The sequence below is a fragment of the Amblyomma americanum genome, chromosome 1 (genome assembly GCF_052857255.1).
Source record: "Amblyomma americanum isolate KBUSLIRL-KWMA chromosome 1, ASM5285725v1, whole genome shotgun sequence".
NCBI classification, from domain to species: Eukaryota; Metazoa; Arthropoda; class Arachnida; order Ixodida; family Ixodidae; genus Amblyomma; species Amblyomma americanum.
This window is the reverse complement of record NC_135497.1, coordinates 345,709,280-345,726,202: the sequence shown is the minus strand read 5'-3', so window position 1 is coordinate 345,726,202 and position 16,923 is coordinate 345,709,280. Positions and strand designations below refer to the sequence as shown.

At 49.8% G+C, this 16,923-nt stretch overlaps 1 protein-coding gene across 1 annotated transcript in view; it reads right to left on the bottom strand.

Moving 5' to 3' along the window:
* The window catches only part of LOC144115548 (nose resistant to fluoxetine protein 6-like), a 247,788-nt gene that overhangs the window by 3,423 nt on the left and 227,442 nt on the right, over positions 1-16,923 (bottom strand). Inside the window, exons 12-14 of the mRNA XM_077649975.1 lie at positions 14,972-15,092; positions 6,545-6,731; positions 736-878 (exon numbers count right to left, since the gene is read on the bottom strand). Of these exons, the coding sequence (XP_077506101.1) occupies positions 736-878; positions 6,545-6,731; positions 14,972-15,092 (451 nt within the window). The remainder of the gene's footprint in view (positions 1-735; positions 879-6,544; positions 6,732-14,971; positions 15,093-16,923) is intronic.

The following is a 16,923-nucleotide window of genomic DNA, read 5'->3' as shown; positions in this document are numbered from 1 at the left end:
AACGAAACTACGCAGCAGTTTCGTGAACAATAATGATGTTTGGTTAAGCTTTCATCGTTTGTTCCGGTTTTTCATCTTCTGCTCCTACGTTACCTTCACGACAAATTGCGGTAAGCGAGAACGAGCATGAAGAGCATGCAAGCATTTTGAATTGAACACCGCCACTTCGAACAGCACAAGGCGATACAGCTGCCACATCGGTGTAGCCTAGTGAACACCTGCAGACTACACTTTTGGATGCTTGATGGATATGTAGCCGGAAGATAGTGTCGGTTATTAAAGCCGCTTGCCACTTTAGAGCAGAGGCAGGCAAAAGGAGAGGTAAGCATATCTTAGTGTTGCTTTGTTCTGCTGCACTCTATATCTACAACACATGCTGAACAAGACTAGTCATCTACAGCTTAACGTACTGGCCTTTGAATGAAGCTACAGCCACACACAAAAAAATCTCAAAATTTCTTAAGGCTTATTTGCATTTGGGCGACACCTTACTCGAGGGCTGCGCCTATTGGAAGATTTAAGGTTAGTCGAAGCGTGTCGTTATATTAGCGTTTAACTAAGGGCGAGAGTAGAGTCGCAGTAGGGTCGTTATATTCTCCCCACACAATATAGACAGTACACAGTCAAGCACAACAGTGGCCTAATCGCAGATACGAAGAGTGAATTGAGCTGACTAAGAGTACTATCCATGCCACTTGTCAGCGGCGGTCACATATGCTTCTGAAGGCTACTCACGGCCATCAGTTGGTCAGCCTGCACCCTCTCTCGAACGTAGGCTGTGAAGATGTTCTGCACCAAGGGATGCAGCAGGAACACCAGCGGCGCCATGCGGCTCAGGGGACCGAAAGCCGGCCAGGACAGGAAGTCGCCCACCAACCCTGCGGCAAGCTCCAGCTTACAAATGCTTCTGCGCACACTCGCCCACTGGCGCGACAAGCGTATCGAGGCGAGGTCGCATATGGGCGACTCGGTTGTGTTATACTTGGGAGAAGGACATCGCGCTTTAATTTATTTCTCTCTCTTGAGGGGGTCTGTGAAGATACAGTTAATTAAAACGTTGCTTGCTTACAGGGTATCCTGATACGCTATTCCATTCTTGCGTACTCGCTCAGGATCTAGCTTGTAAGGAAACGAACGGAAAGCGAAACAACTTAGAAGTTGGGCTGTGCTTTTCGCCCTTACGTAATGTTGTCAACAGTTTGGTTTGGTCAACGACTTTTTCCCCAACCATTTCACCTCTACGAAAGCCAAGCACCAGGCTGGTAGGTACCTGACGGCACGGTGGATAGAACACAGCACCTCCCTCACTCGAGGCGAATTCTTAGACCACCAGGACGCCGCTACCACCATGTATTCTTTTTTGTTGTTTTGTTTTCGGAGTGGGGAGGGGTGGAAAGAGGCGAGGACGAAGTGGCATAGCTAGCTCGTACAAAACAAGTGAGCCCCTGTATACTCTGAAGAGATGTTGGACATAGCTCTAGCAAGCGCTCAAAATGGACAGCTGTTTGTCGTGACGATGTTTTGCGCACTATAATGGCCAGACGACATAATAAAATTTGCTCGTTAAATCACTGCGTCAGCACGCTGATGAGATTAAATAAATAGCACATCGCTCAGGCGAAGGAAAGTGCGCACAAGCAGTGGCGTTAATAACGGGGTTTCGACTCGCAGTACACAGAGCGTTAGTGAGCGCACACCACCAGGCCTATAGGAAGGTTATCTACCTTCAGGCAACCGATTGAGCAAAAGCTCGAAGAAACTAACATTTATCTGAGATTAATCATGCTTATGGGCTCCATATATGTGCGAATACGTGCCCACAAATATGTGTGCAGAGCTAGCACTACCGACGAGCCACAAGATCTGAAAATCTAGCGTTCCTATCCACATATCTCTGACCTTAACCTTTACTACTAATAATAATAATTGGTTTTTGGGGAAATGAAATGGCGCAGTATCAGCCTCGCATATTGGCGGACACCTGAACCGCGCCGTAAGGGAAGGGATAAAGGAGGGAGTGAAAGAAGAAAGGAAGAAAGAGGTGCCGTAGTGGAGGGCTCCGGAATAATTTCGACCACCTGGGGATGTTTAACGTGCACTGACATCGCACAGCACACGGGCGCCTTAGGGTTTTCCCTCCAAAAAAACGCAGCCGCCGTGGTCCGGTTCGAACCACGGAACTCCGGATCAGTAGCCGAGCGCCCCAACCACTGAGCCACCGCGGCGGGTTTAACCTTTACGCTGAAATGAACTTGAGTATAGCAAGAATACACCGCTCACACTCCGCCGGTGAGAGTAGCCTGGTGGTTCTGTCAGATCGGAAGAAGCCGACGAAGCATTACGACCGTCGCTTCGAGATATAATATAGCCGGGCGCTTCTTTGCATTGTGCTACACGTACCTACGTAGCCTACAACTGTACTCAGCACCTAGGATGCCGCCTGAACCTTCCATAAACGTGGCGTCATCAGTCGAGGAACATACCAGCACCTTTCTGCAACGGCAGGCCACTGTGCCTACTGCCATTTCGGCACCGTCCGGTAGTCGCAAGCGTGAAAAACTGCTGACTGAGGCCATTTTCTCAAAGTGTAGCCAATAAAGCAATGGTACAAAAAGCTCAGTGAACATAGGCGAAGTATTATTCGCTTTCTAAGAACCCCCTGTTTGACGTTCTCTCGTATCAGAATATTTCTTTTTCTCGAGGATGCCTGCTTCAGGCATAACTCTTTGGAGCTCCCTTTAGGCGCGGAGCGCTCATGAGTGAGAACCGGAAATATAGCTGCGGATACGTATACGTTCGATACCAATTCGGCGGGTACGGAAGGCGCCTCTGACGTAAACACGGAGACCACCCCAAATGCGCCGTTGAACGCACCACGTGCCATCAGTCGCGAAGGTTCCAGCATCCAATTAGGTACAACTGCCGCGCGTGCAGTGCGTCGTTTCGAATAAAGAAACAAGGAAAGAGAAGAAATCAAGGCGTGCGAAACTCTCTGTACCTGCTTCAGCGTGTTCCAGCGACGAGAGGTCCGTGTTAATCCTGTGATTATTAATTGGCGGCGTGCGCGAACGGTGACAGCCTAATCCTTCTGTTGACAAAACCTGGGCAAAGAAGCCACTCTTCTGTCCGCGATGGACTAATGCCGTGATACCTGATGCCGCCAAAAAAAAATCCGTTTTTATTTATTTGAATTAGCTGTACAATGGGGCCCAATTCAATTACGGGAAGGATGCGATATGAAAAAAAAAGGAAACAAGTGATTTCATTGTGAGTAAAATTAAAGGTTAAAATGTTCTAGGGTGTCGATGCCGCATTAAGGAACGCACATGGGTCCTAAAAATAAATTTCGGAGTAGCGTATTTGTAATTTAAGCCCACAGAATGAATCACAGCTTCAGAGGCAGCGCTGAGGGGCATGACAGCGACGTACGCGAATGAGATTGCGACCTCAGCAGGCCACTGTTTTGTAAACATGTTTTCGATATGTAGTTATTTTAAAAGCGACCTCAATAGCCCCGGAGCCTGTATTCCTCAGTGATTAAGCGAGGTGAGGCAATTAGCCAGTCGCCTGAGTTTGTTTGAAACAGTGTGCCATTCCTTTCTACATCACTGCCACTGTGCGTCTTTCACTGTTTTTTTATCTGCGCAAATATCGGTCACAGCAAACTGAAGAGCACTGAACATTGCGGAATTGGCACCCATACCCTCCTCTCTTTTGCAGCTGGCGAAACGGGAGGGAGGCAAGAGTTGATGCTTGCACTCTGTGAATTTCGTCCGATCTAAAAATATTAAAGTGCTTTTGCAGTACGTGAACAAAGGACGGTGTTTCAGGGGTTTCAGGGAAGAGCGCCACTAAATTTTAAGAGCAGGCTCTTTGAGATGGAACGGTACCTTTTTCAGCAAAGTAATACAAGTGTTGGCGGACGTCAGAGAGATTTGAATAGTGTTAACAAGTAATACGGTAAATAAATTCCAGTAGTTATTTTTTTAGATATTACAGATAGGCGGGCATCTGGTTGCAATTAAATATTTATAGATAAAAATAGTGATTAGAAATCTGCACGTACAAAATCGCGCACCGGCTGTGTGCGCACCAGCGACGTCCATCAAATCGCATCTCCCCGTGACAATGTGCCACGCGAACTTCTCTGTCCCGCATGCGCTACCCGCGCAGCTCTGCTCGCCGCTGCTCACTGCTCCTGCCGATCGAGGCGGGGAGGATAACGTCACGTGCAACGTGCGCCGTGGGATGACGTCCACTGACGGGCGTCATTTAGCGCTCAACGCGGGCGTATGGCTTTCGAATCGGCGACAAATGGCCAGGCTTTATTGAGCCAAAACACCGAGAGTAATCGCGTTTTAGAAATTCTAAAAACTGATATAGCTCTTAATAAAAGGCAGCTTCATATCTCCAATTTCAACCAGATGCCTATATGTAATAGATAAAAAGTTGACAATTTGAATTTGCTTAACCCCTGACTTCTTAACATAATTTACCTGTTTTCTGACGTTCGCCAACCCTGACCTTTATTATGGTGCACTATAGCCAAGTTTTTACCTGAAAAAAAAAACATTTTCAGAAAGAGTGGTGGGCTTCCCTTTAACATTTGATTTGTTAAATGCGAGGGGCTCTTATCGTTTGGTTTTTTTTCTGCATCTGTCGGCAACAAGCTAAGGCTCATCATCACTCCCCACTCTTCTGCACATGCACCGTGGGGTTTACCGATTCGTCCCACACACTGGACCTCGGCTCCACGGCGTATGCCATCCCCTCACTGCTCTGCTCTTCAAACAAACACCTGTGACACCTACATAAATCCCCCGTACTCTCCCCCTCGAAGTTCTCCTAATAAAGCAAGCCATTCAGACTTTGCACAACTATCGCGAACCTCAAATTATGTAGTCTAGACTGACTCCGTCCTCTGCTCTCTCAAAAATTGTACCCTGTCCATAGAAGAGAGGATCACGAATACGCTTTCTTACACCTCCGTCTAGCCAGCGTAACTCTAAAGTTGACCCCTGGCCATTCAGGGATCGTGAGTAGTGAACTGCGGTTAGCCAGTGACATTTGAAATCGGGCGCCGTCTGCCCTTTAGGTCAGCCGGGTGACGAGGGCTGCTATATATTATAAAAACGCACCACGTGCTCTTAATATAAGCAGTTCGGGCTTTACTCCCTCGCCACCCCTTCTTTGTACCATCTTGACCTCACCGCACCTTAATCACACGTCTTTCGTTAAATACGAACACTCTCATCACCCTTGCACGTCCCTACTTGTATCGCCTTCAGGCCTTCATGTCTTCATTGCCATTGCTTATACGCCAACGTGAAACACTATTTTTTCTGCTGCCTGTTCGCTGCCCTGTCCATGATCAACTTTTCCGGAATTTTCCGGAACAGGAAATTTCTACAGCAGTGAATGAAAATTCTCGAAAAGAAACCGCGATTCCGAACTTTTTCCGCTCTCCAAACCAAGCGAAATGTTCGCGCTGTGCCTCGACTCGCAGTACAGGTTTGCGCGCCACCACGGTGTATCCTGCCACCGTACTTTGCAGACATCGCCAAGCTCTGCATAATCTAGGAGAACCGAAACAATTTATGTGCGTGGTTTTCCGCAAACGATTTTAGTTTCGGCTTCTGAGAGCAATCATTTTCAGCTCTGCTGACGGAAGCAGTGGCTCTTGCACTGCAAAGGCAAGATGTTAACGGCCAACCTGCAAATCAACAGAATTTATTACTGTGTTCTGAATTATGCAAAACCACGTTGAGATAGCGCGAACTTGTCCAATATATATATATATATATATATATATATATATATATATATATATATATATATATATATATATATATATATATATATATATATATCCTGTCCGTCATCCTGTCCGTCTTACGTGTTTCCTTTGCGCTATATTTTGCATCACACACTCACATATGCTTAAAAAGATAAAAAGGATTTACTGTCATCACGACTCAGAACCAGACTGGTCGCCAGTCGAAGCGTCAACTAACCGTTGTTCTATCTTTAGGAGTGTTTCAGTCCAGTTTACATATATAGATATATAATGTGGCCCATTGTAACCTCTGCTGAATGCTACACGCAAGCACGCACGTACGCACACGCACACACCTACATATCAAAGTTCATTTCTTAGAAGCTGTTAGGTTGTGTGAAATAGGCACCGCGATTGAAACGTCGACAATAAATGTGTCTGAAAAATCCTTAGTTGACTAAACCTTTTCCCTGCGGTAGCCAACGGAACGTACTATCGTAACCCAGTTTAGTGAAGTATTCACTCTCAGAGACACATTTATTGTCGGCGTTTCTACCGCAAGTTCTCGAGAGCATATTCAAAACACGATGTCAAAAAATGGTGACTTCTGACTCCCACACCATTGCGTTTGTCGTCCACGCGCCGGACGTTTTTTACTCGTGCATTACCCCGGGACGCAAACGGAGCCCCAGACCGAAGGAAGCGCGAGACGAAGGCGCTGCTTTTTTAAAACTTCACTCGCGAGGCCAGAGAAGGAGTAGCGCTCACATGCTTTGCCGGTGACGCAGGCGAAGGCGACCCACGCCACGGCGAAGGCCCACACGGTGCGGTGCACGGCTGCGTAGAGCGCAGCTTGCGCGGTGTCCACGCCGTCGCCGCAGTTCCACCGGTACGCCCCGAACACCACCGCCACGGCGCACAGGAAGGAGCACACCCAGCCCAGCGCCCGCAGGATCTGCGACACGCCGTCCGTGGCCCCGCCTCAGCCAGAGCTCGGTGACTCCGCCGAGACCGGAGCAGCGGCAAGCACCGCCCGGTCGGAAGGGAAGGGTAAAGCGCCAGCGCACGTTCAAAATGGTGCGCTTTTGCTTCTGGGCGGCACGAAGGACTAGAGATTCGCCTTGCACAACTCGATTTTAAATGCCACTTTGGTGTGAAGATTTTTGCTTGTCATGATTCTTGTCATCATTTCTTCGCACAGCTGCAGTACATCTGGATTTAAGTAATGCGTGGTACTATCTACTAGTACTACTGACATCTCTAAGCAGAAGATACGGTTCTGAAACCTACTTCATAGTACTGCGCTGATTAATCCAGGGCCAGAACTCTAGGAAGAAGTGAACAGGATATAGAGATTCTTACTCGGACCATGATGCAAATAAAAGCACATTAAAAAAAAAGCTGAAAATTGAATGACGCTGCGAAAATGGGCACCATGCGGAAGCAATAGCGACTATAGAAGTGCGCATAATAACCACTTCTTTGACACACACGCACACGCAAAGGATTGGCGCCTTGGAGTGGTATCTAGGGCGAGAGGTACACAAAACTCCTCTTACGTAAGGGCGTTTCGCGACTGGCCAGTGCCTTTCTAGTCGGCTGCCACGGTTGACCGGCGGTCGAGCACCGGCTGGGCAGGCAGCTCTCTTACGTAAGAGCAGTTCTGTGAGTCTCGACCAAAAAGGGCATCGTTATATACTTACAAACTGGTCAGCAACATCTTCTGGTTCGCAAGCAGACGTCGGTGTAAACGTGCGGTCAATACTTCATTGCACAAGCAGTGTTATACCAGTAAGCTACGATCGCAAATAACAGGGGAAGGCAATCCAGCCAGTCTTCTTGCCTACTCCGGAGCAAATCACCTAAAGAAATTCAACATAACAGGCAACGTAAGACAATTGCATGTGCGTGTGTTACGCATCTTAAAGAAGACATAAGAAAGCAAGCGAGCAAGCACAGAGTGATAATTGTTCTTTACCAAGGCTCTAAAAGCTTAAAGGAATGTTGTCTTTTCTCCGCCTTCAAAAGGCATTCTAAATGCATAGTATTTTTAAGAATCCCGGTGCCGTGCCCCCCTTCAACTCGCTCTTCCCGTTGTCGAAGTTCCTGCGCGGTTTCTTAGGCTTTTCCTCCTTATACTCTGCGTTCTTTTTCGGGCTGGATTAGCAACTGTTCATATCGGCCACAGCACTACTTTTTTGAGTGCCCGCGTCTCCAGATCTCTTTCGGCATGACGGGTGCGTTTGGTCCGATCTTCTAGTATCGTAGCCATAGCATTGTGCAACTAAGTGATGGGTTAAGGTAGTTGTATTGAACCCCTTCCCCCTAACCTGCTCAAGAAGAACGGGAAGGGGAGAGGAAGAATTTGCTTCGAAGGGACTCGCAAGAAAATAAAGGAGAGAGAGGGTGCTGATCCTTTCCGAAATGCCTGCGTGAACATGCAGTAAAAAAGGGACTCTTCCTTGGAGACATGACGTGACCTTCAAGAAAGAACGACCGTCATAGAAAATTTACTATTGAAGAGAAATTCCCGATTAACTGATGGTGTAAGTCTGTAGGACGGCTAAAATAAAATAAGAAAACACTTTTGATTCCGTCTGCTTTAGTGTCCCTTCGTCCATCTTTAGATGAAGAAAATGACATTGAGGAAGCCTCGAGGATTATAACCAGCTTTGGTGCAGTGTAGAGATAGTGTCACGTGGTGGTGACAATGCCGTCGACAACAGACAGAGCAGACTAACGTGGCACCGAAACGAACTCTTTATTTGACTCACTTGCGGCCACAAAGAATCGGGAACCCGGTGGTCGTCGAAGAACAGAGTCATCCTGAGACGTCGTCGGACAGTCATGGCTAGCAGTTTTCGTCTTCAATGCGGCGTAGGGTGCGTGTAAACTCGTGGTGCCCAGCTGTCAGTTTTTCTTGGGAAGCTTGTCGAATCTATTCTCGCTGGCTGTTGGGAACGACAAGAACGTACGCGGTCTTGTTGGGGCCAAGTTGTTCATCAGGACGTTGATCTATAAGAAGGAGGAAAATTGGCGCTTGAACGCTCCGGCTGGTGAGGTGGTCTTGACTTCGATGACCTGGACAATGCTTTGTAGCCCAGTGTCCGAGCGCTGATGACGTGAAAAACTGCTGGTGCTTAATAGTCCCAGGAAGGCGTCGTCATCGCCGTCTTTTGGTGGCGCCTCGACGGGGGCTCGTGACAGGCAGTCTGCGTCTGAGTGCTTCCGCCCAGATTTGTAGACTACAGTGATGTTGAAACTCTTGGAGACGCAGGCTTCATCGAGCGAGGCGGCCGCAGAGGTCCTTTAGATTGGCAAGCGAGCACAATGCGTGATGATCGCTGACAACTATGAATCGTCGACAGTACAGAAACGGACGAAAGTTTTATGTTGCCCATATTGTGGCGAGGCACTCCTTCTCAGTGGTCGAATAATTAGCCCAGGCCTTTTTTACGGGGAACGAAAAGCGTACGCGATTACTTATTCCAGGTAATCATTTTTCTGAAAGAGGACGGCGCCTAGACCCTCATTGCTTGCCTCGGTATGAATTTCAGTCTCGGTGTCTTCATCAAAGCGGCCAGGAACCGGAGGGGACTGTGAACGACGTTGGAGTTCCTTAAAGGCTTCCGCTTGTGGCGCTTGTTTTTGAATGGCACTTCTGCCTTTGTCAGCTGAGTCAGAGGTTCGGTGATGAATAAAAAATTCTTGACAAACCATCTGTAATATGCACACAGTCCCAGAAATCTGCAAACGCCTTTCTTGTCGTCAGTCACCGGGAACTGGGCAATCGAGATTGTCCTCTATGGGTCGAGGCACACGTCGTCTTTGCTGATGATGTGACACAGAAATAGCACCGCCTGATAGGCGAAGCTGCACTTCGCAGGATTTAGGGTAAGTCCCGAAGACTTGATTGCTTCTAATACTGCCTTCAGCCTCTTCAGGTGTTCGTCGAAACTCTTCGCGAAGACTACAATGTCGTCTGGATGCACAAGACAGGCTTGCCATTTGAGGCCTGCCAATTCCGTGTTCATTACTCATTGAAACGTTGTTGGTGCGTAACAAAGCCACAGGGCGTGACTTTGAACCCGTACAAGCCGTTCGGCGTGATGAAGGTTATCTTTTATCGATCTCTTTAGTCGACTTTTATCTGCCATTACTCGCACTTCCGATCTATCGACGAGAAGTACATGGCGTGGCAAGTCAGTCTAGTGTATTGTCGATTCAAGGCAAGGGATAGACGTCTTTCTTGATTTTGTAGTTTAGACGATGGTAATGGACGCAGAACCGCAGAGTGCCGTATTTCTTTCTCACCAGAACAACCCGCGCCGCCAAGTGGCTCTTCGTGGCTGGATTACGTCGTTAAAAAACGTTACTTTACCTTGGTTGTGAAAGGCTTGTTGCTCTCGCAGCGAGCCACGACCTTTGGCAGAGAGGTCAGGCGTTTTCGCCAATTACAATCTGATATTTGGTAGTCGCCGTTTTTCGGACCTTTGACGATGACGAGAGGCACTAGTAACTTTGAAGAAGACAGCGGATCAAGTTTTGTCTGTTCCTGGGCAGGTCAGGGGTGATGTCGGAGATGGGCGTGTGGTCTTGGTTAGGCGAATCTTCTCGGTATCGGTCGGTCGGAGAGGGCGAAGGGCTTCTGTTGAGGTGTCCGTATTCCTCATTGAAGTTCGTCACCAGCACCTCAGCTTGTCCGTTATGGAAACGGGCGATGCCTCTTGTGGTGCCCAGCCCACTGTCTAAGAGAACTTGCGTGTTTCCTTCGATGATGCCTTCGATGTTCCTGGTATTCCCGGTACCCATGCGGACGATGACGCGTGACCGCAGGGACACTCGCTTCTTCGTCTAGGATTCTCAGAGAACGGAAAGCTCCAGGGCTGCCTTCGAGAGTACGGCCTCGTCCGTCGAAAGCGTGATGAGCTTCCATTGAATGTCGATGATCGCTTGATTCTCTGTCAGGAAGTCGGTGCCCAAGATTACATCGCAGGAACACTGCTTCAGGACTACGAAGGTAGCATGATAGGTACGTCCATTAATCTTTACTCTTGTAATGCACTCTCCCGATGGTGTAATAAGGTGGCCTTCAGCGGATTGTATTTGCGGGCCAACCAGAACGGTCGTCGCTTGCTTCAGCTGAGCCGAAAATGGTGCACTGATGACACAGTATTCGGCTCATGTGTCTAACAAGGCAGTTACCGTCATCCTGTCGATAGCCACTTCAGCTTCTCTTGTTCCTGTCCTCGCACTGAAAGTTACCCTTGCAGCTTGGTCGCGGCTTCGTCGTGGGCGCGCCATTGGCGTTCCGCAGGGCGGTGGTGTCATTTTCAAGTCGGGTCGCGTCGTCGTCGAGCTTGCCTATGTGCAGCTTCGGCGTGGTGGGTGCGGCATAGTCGGTGGGGGATCTTCATCGTTTCACTGGAGAGCGACTTCTCATTCAAATGTTGCTCCCTTCCGTTTCCTTTATGCAGGCAAGGGGATCTTCTGCTCCTACGTAGCTGCGGCTTGGCGATGCGAAGAGTGTTGTTGATGGCGACGGTGAGGGGGGCTGACGGCTCAGCATGCAGTCCTCTCGACGGAGGCATCCGTAGCTTTGCCGTGGTGGATGGCGGGGCTGTGGTCGTGGAGCGTCAGAGAAATTTCATTAGCCTGTAGAGGCTATGGCGAAGCTGGTGGCTGGCTTCAACGCCGGGAAAGCAAATTGGGTGACGCTGGCCGGCGGTCATCGGAGTCTCCCCGGAGCATTCGAAGAGAGCGGTCGTGGTCGCTCGCCTCTCCGTCCGGTCGGCGCCCGTTCTCGCCGGTCCCGCCTGTCCTCCGAGGAGAGCGCATGCCCCTTGCCTCTCCTCCCGAGACGCGTTCGTCTTTAACGAACTCGCCTCGCCTCGGCCGCGCCCGGCCCACCCTCCTGCCAGCCCTTTGGACTCTGGGCAGGAGCCCCGAGCGCGTCCAGCGCCGTCCGGCGCCCCACCCTAGGAGCAACTAGGCCGCCCCGTCGCCCGCGTCGGAGCCCCTCGTACCGCTACCTAGGCCTACCTACCCGGTGGCCGCTTCGGCGGCCGGGTAACCCTCTACCGCCGGGAGAGCCTCTTCGGGCCGTCGTCGTCAGCTGCAGCGGCAGCGGCCCCTGTTCCTGAACACCCCTGCAGCCGGCACAGCGGACTACGATGGCGGCGGTCCAACCTTTGCCTCGGCGCCTGCTGTGCTGCCCCGGGCGAGTTCACGGCTTGATTGCTGCCTCCCGACCTCCCCGTGCGCACCGGTGCGCTCGGGGCCCCGACGCGCCGCCTCCTACGGCGGTCTCCAGCGTTCCATCCCTGCTGCCTCCTGACGCAGCTCCCGGCGTGATTTTGGACACCACCGCCGGTCCCTGGACGCCAGCCCACTGACGCCCTGCTGTCATTAGAGCCCCTGCGCGCCGCCGGCAACGGCGGTTCTCAGCGCACCCCGCCGCGCTGCCTCCCAGCAGTCTACCCGCGGTCTCCACCGGCCACCCATCGGTGGCTCTCTGCAGGCAGCCTCGGCTACCTTGCAGCCTTCGCCTGCCCTGGTCGGCTTTCCGGCTGCTCCGGGGTGACGGCTCCTTGCCTCCGGCAAGCCCCCGACGTGCGCGCGCCACTCCCAGCGCGCGCCGTTCATCTTTCCCTCCCCAGCGAGTCGGCTGCTGCGGCGTGCCTGCTGCCACTCCATCTGCACTTGGTTTACGTGCCCCGGGTGTTGTCTGCGGTGTCCTTGTGAAGTTCTGTCCCTGTCCTGTGCCACCACCCCAATCCCCCTCCCCTCCCCCACATCCCAATCCCCTTCCCCTGGCCCCCAAGAGTGATGCCCACGAGGTCAACATATGTCGGGGCCAGTATCCCCCTCCCCAGAATATCCCTTAGCATCAACAACAACAACAACAACAACAACATCCAGACGTCTGCTTTCCTTGGCGCGGCTTGGCTTGTTGAAGCATGCGAAGGACAGTGGGTGGCTGTTGTCACCGGGGCGGTACTCAGGGGTCCTGGGGTGGGCTGACGAGACGTCTTTGGCTGCGTACTGCGGCAACGTAAGTATTGGCCATTGCTTTTTGTGTCGAAGTCATCGCTTGAGGAAAGCCCAACGCTTGCTGCACTTCTTCACGGACAGTATCCGTCCATGTTGCGAACTGAGGTGGCATAGGTGTCGTCGGCAGCAGAAGGCGCAGTTCTCAGACGATTTCACGTATAATTCCCTCCAGCTTCAATTGTATGGAGGATGTTGTGTTCGAGTGGATTGCACAGTGCTGTGCCGGGCGCTTTTATTGACGGGCCCGAGTTTCCACGATCTTCTCGGTAGTATTTGCTTCTCTGGTGAACTCTGCAACGGTTGTTGGGGGTTCACGCACCAGTCCGGCAAAAAGTTAGTTTGACACCCCGCATTAAATAGCTAATTTTCTTTTCCTCTGCCATTTCAGAGTCAGCAGGACAGAACAGGCGTGTCATTTCTTCGAAGTAAACGGTGACTGTCTCATATGTGTGCTGTACGACAGCTTGTAGGAGCAACGGAGCTCGTTCCCTTCCCAGGATACTCAGAATAATCTTGAGGAACTCCTTCCAAAATGCGTCTTAGCTCGTTAGAAAAGTCCGTGGTTCTCGCAACCTACGAGCAGTCCTATGAAATGCAAAAATTATGTTCTGGAGCTTCATAGGGTCGTCCCAGTTGTGGAAGGCTGCTACTCACCTGTACTGGTCTAATTTCTCTTCTGCAAATTCTCCTGGGGTGCCATTGAAATTGGGCGGTAATCGGGGCTGCTGTAGGATAACCGGAACCGACGCTGTAGGCGGCAGCGTCGTCGATGTCGAGACTTCCTTCCATGGTTGAGTGCGGTCTGGTAGTAGGGCGGGCTCAGGAGGCAGCTCTGAAGACAGCGGCTGCTTCGCAGTTCGTCTTCGGTCGGGGCGGCTTCGGTGGCTTTCCCTGTGTCCGTCTCTTGGGGATGGATCAGGAGAAGAGGGCGCCAAGAACATCCGTAGACCAGCAGTTCCACCAGATGTTATGTGGTGGTGGCAACGCCGTGGGAGCAGTTAAGTAGACAGAAGTGGTACAGAAACGAATGCTTATTGGGTTGGCGCCCACAAAGAATGGAGCGGCGATAGCAGCAAGCATGCACGGTGGTTGTCGAAGAACAGGATCACCAGTGCTCTTGGGTGCGCTCAATTTAAAGCAGACCAAGAACTTTCGGCATAAAGCGCAGACATCACCTACCACAGTCACAAATGATGCAAAAGCTGTTTCAAACGGCTGATCTCATCACGTGCCAAAATCAAACTGACGACGCTGCATGCCGGTGGCTTTGAGCATAAACAAACAAACGTTAGAAAAGCTTGAAGCCGGTAATTTAGAGGTACCCGAAAACATGACGGGAGGTTAAAGGATTAGTGCAGGTGGTTCACGGGGGATGCAAGATAAATAACCTGACGGAGCAGGAAGATGAAATCTTATGGTGCACACCTGCGGACAAGGTTACGAGAGTTACATCATCAACTTCCTTGCGTTATTGCATTCAACAGAGGTAATACACAGATACTGCACTATAAGCGCACAATGCAGGAACTCGCTGTTGCGCGTGAGACCTCCGAGTTTGGCGTGAATTGAGGATCTTAGTAGGCGCTGCCTTGGTACCGTATTTACACGTGCGCTTCATCTCACGCGCACTTTTGACTTTCTCCTTCGTCCTGACTCCTGTAACGCTTTTTTCCGGCCGCCACTTCTCTCTTGCTCCACTTCTTTCATCTCCATTTAATTATCTTCTTTTACTTGCTTTCGTCTGTTTTCCTCACGAAAACCAACGATTTCTTCCTCTCTTTTACTAAACCTTACCTCTGCTGTTTTTCCCCTTGTTAATGACGTACATCCCAGGCCAAAATCAGTGAGCAAGGGCTCCCACGAGAAATACTACGCATTTAGAACAAAGACAGGTGGCAAGAACGAATGGAAAAAAAAATGCTTTTGATGTGCTTACCACAGCTCTTGGACGTCATCAAACTTTGGAATGAGCACTCTCCCACAAGCCCCACTAAGCGGTATGCGGCAATCGTCAAAGGCAGTGACTCATACTGATGGTGAAATGCCTCACTGGTGCGATAGAATGAACCCAAACTTCACTGGGGTCGACAGATAAAATATCTGCGCCAGCGCTTCGAACCTCTGTCAGAAAAGAAGTCTTACCGGGTTTAACGTGACGACAGGCTTCCTGGTGACTATACAGGCGAGGCCAATACCGATGCAAAAGGGGCCCAGATGAGCCCAGGGCTTTTGGTACATGATGTCTTCCATCGTAAGCCGCGAGCTTTCGAATATGAAAGAATGAGAAGACAAGGTGTAACACCAACAGTGACCGAGAGGTGAAAATCTCACTGTTCATTCCGTGGGGGGCAATATATAAAATTTTAATTACAGTTGTTCTGATGCCACAAGAGCAGACTGCAATGGACGTTTCAGCAGCACTGTCACCCATCGATTGCGTTGCTGCCTTAGTGGTTGCTGAATTAATCGATTTCTCTTTGGGTCCGTACAATAAAATTATGGGTAAATTTCTTACCCTTAGCAATACTGCTCATCTACTGGCAGTGTTTTGTAAGCAGTTTTAAACAAAATGTGTAATTTTTACGCTATCGCTGCGTAAATCGTTAAATTGCGTGAAAGCTTGGAAGACAAAGCGCTAGAGTGCTAGTGCGCAGCGCCCGCTTATGTCTAGACTGCTACTGATATCTATGTTGTGACGCCACTACTCTGTGATATTCACGCCGTTCAGTTCATGCAGCGTTAACCAGAGCCTCCACACGCGCCTACAGAAGCTCGCTTGCGCCTTCCAGTTATTGGTAAGATGTCGAGATGACGTACAGACCGGTGCGCACGCTCATTGGTGCTCAGAGCTCTGGTGCAACGCTCTACACACCACCTCTTGATATCCAGCACAGTCTTTGGAGTGCAGGCGTAGCTCCAAGCAAGCACAGTGCCCTCTTCGCCAGTGCCCTACTCCTCCTCCTCAACCTCTTGCTTGGTTCCCATCAGTGGCGCAAAGGCACAAAATATGGCTAGGAGTACAACGAACACTTTACCTTCAGTACGATCGGAGCCGACCGCCTTCTTGAACTACTACGGAAGTAACCGGATAAGACACGACACAATGGAACAGGTGTACAATTATAATATTGACAGACTTCGCTTGTTTTATTTTTTTATTCATTGTCGTGTATGCGTGCTATATTTTCGCAATCCGTCAGTTTTGCGAACATGGCATGCAACCTGGATGGAAACTTAGCGGCGCCGTGATATATTAATCAGATTTTGTTACAAGTGATAAGTGTGACGGAGTAAGACCGATTACTGCGGAATGCCTCCCGTAAAGCGCTTTCGACCTCAATTATGAAAACGCTTCGACGAAAGTAACCACACGGGCGCTCGTGTCATTCATCTTCGTTCTGTGTCCTTGTATTCTGCTGTGCTACAATGCGTTTAACGACTACGAACCAACAACCCCAAAAAGCTGCGCTGCTGAACAGTAAATAGATCTCATGCCATGTCACCATTGTATCGCTATACTGAGCCACAATAAGGTCTTACAATGGGTGTTGACTTGGTTTATTGATCTTTAAATGTTGCTTCGTGCTATAGGTTCACATCAATGTCGGGAAGTTAAGTGCCTGTCTATGACTGTTCATTCGCATAGTAACCTCTCAGACTATATAAGGTGTTCAAAATCAGGTTCTCAGTACTTCTTGAAACGAAACGAAGAGCGCACGAAAGTATCTTTGCAAGTTAGTTTTGCGACTAAATGGGCTCAAAGTGAGATCATATCTGTCTCTACACCCTGATTAACTAAAATCTAAGCATATTCGTAGCATACCAGTTAACGCGCGTTTTTTTTTTAAACTTAATGGTGTTCCTATTACTAGAACACTCCATTCAGCGAACTTTTCGTAGCATAGATGTCTTCCGAGGTATTTGCTTACAAATTTCCAACTCCGTGTGATTGTGCATCTAAAGCGGTGACGATTGGCGCAAACCACCTCTAGCCGTAAGGCAACTTCTGCGTGCGGCGTCTCCTCTGCAAATAGCGTAGAGCAAAAGGTGAAGCTGATAACTTTTCATATTTCGCTTCTAAATCGAAGAAATGC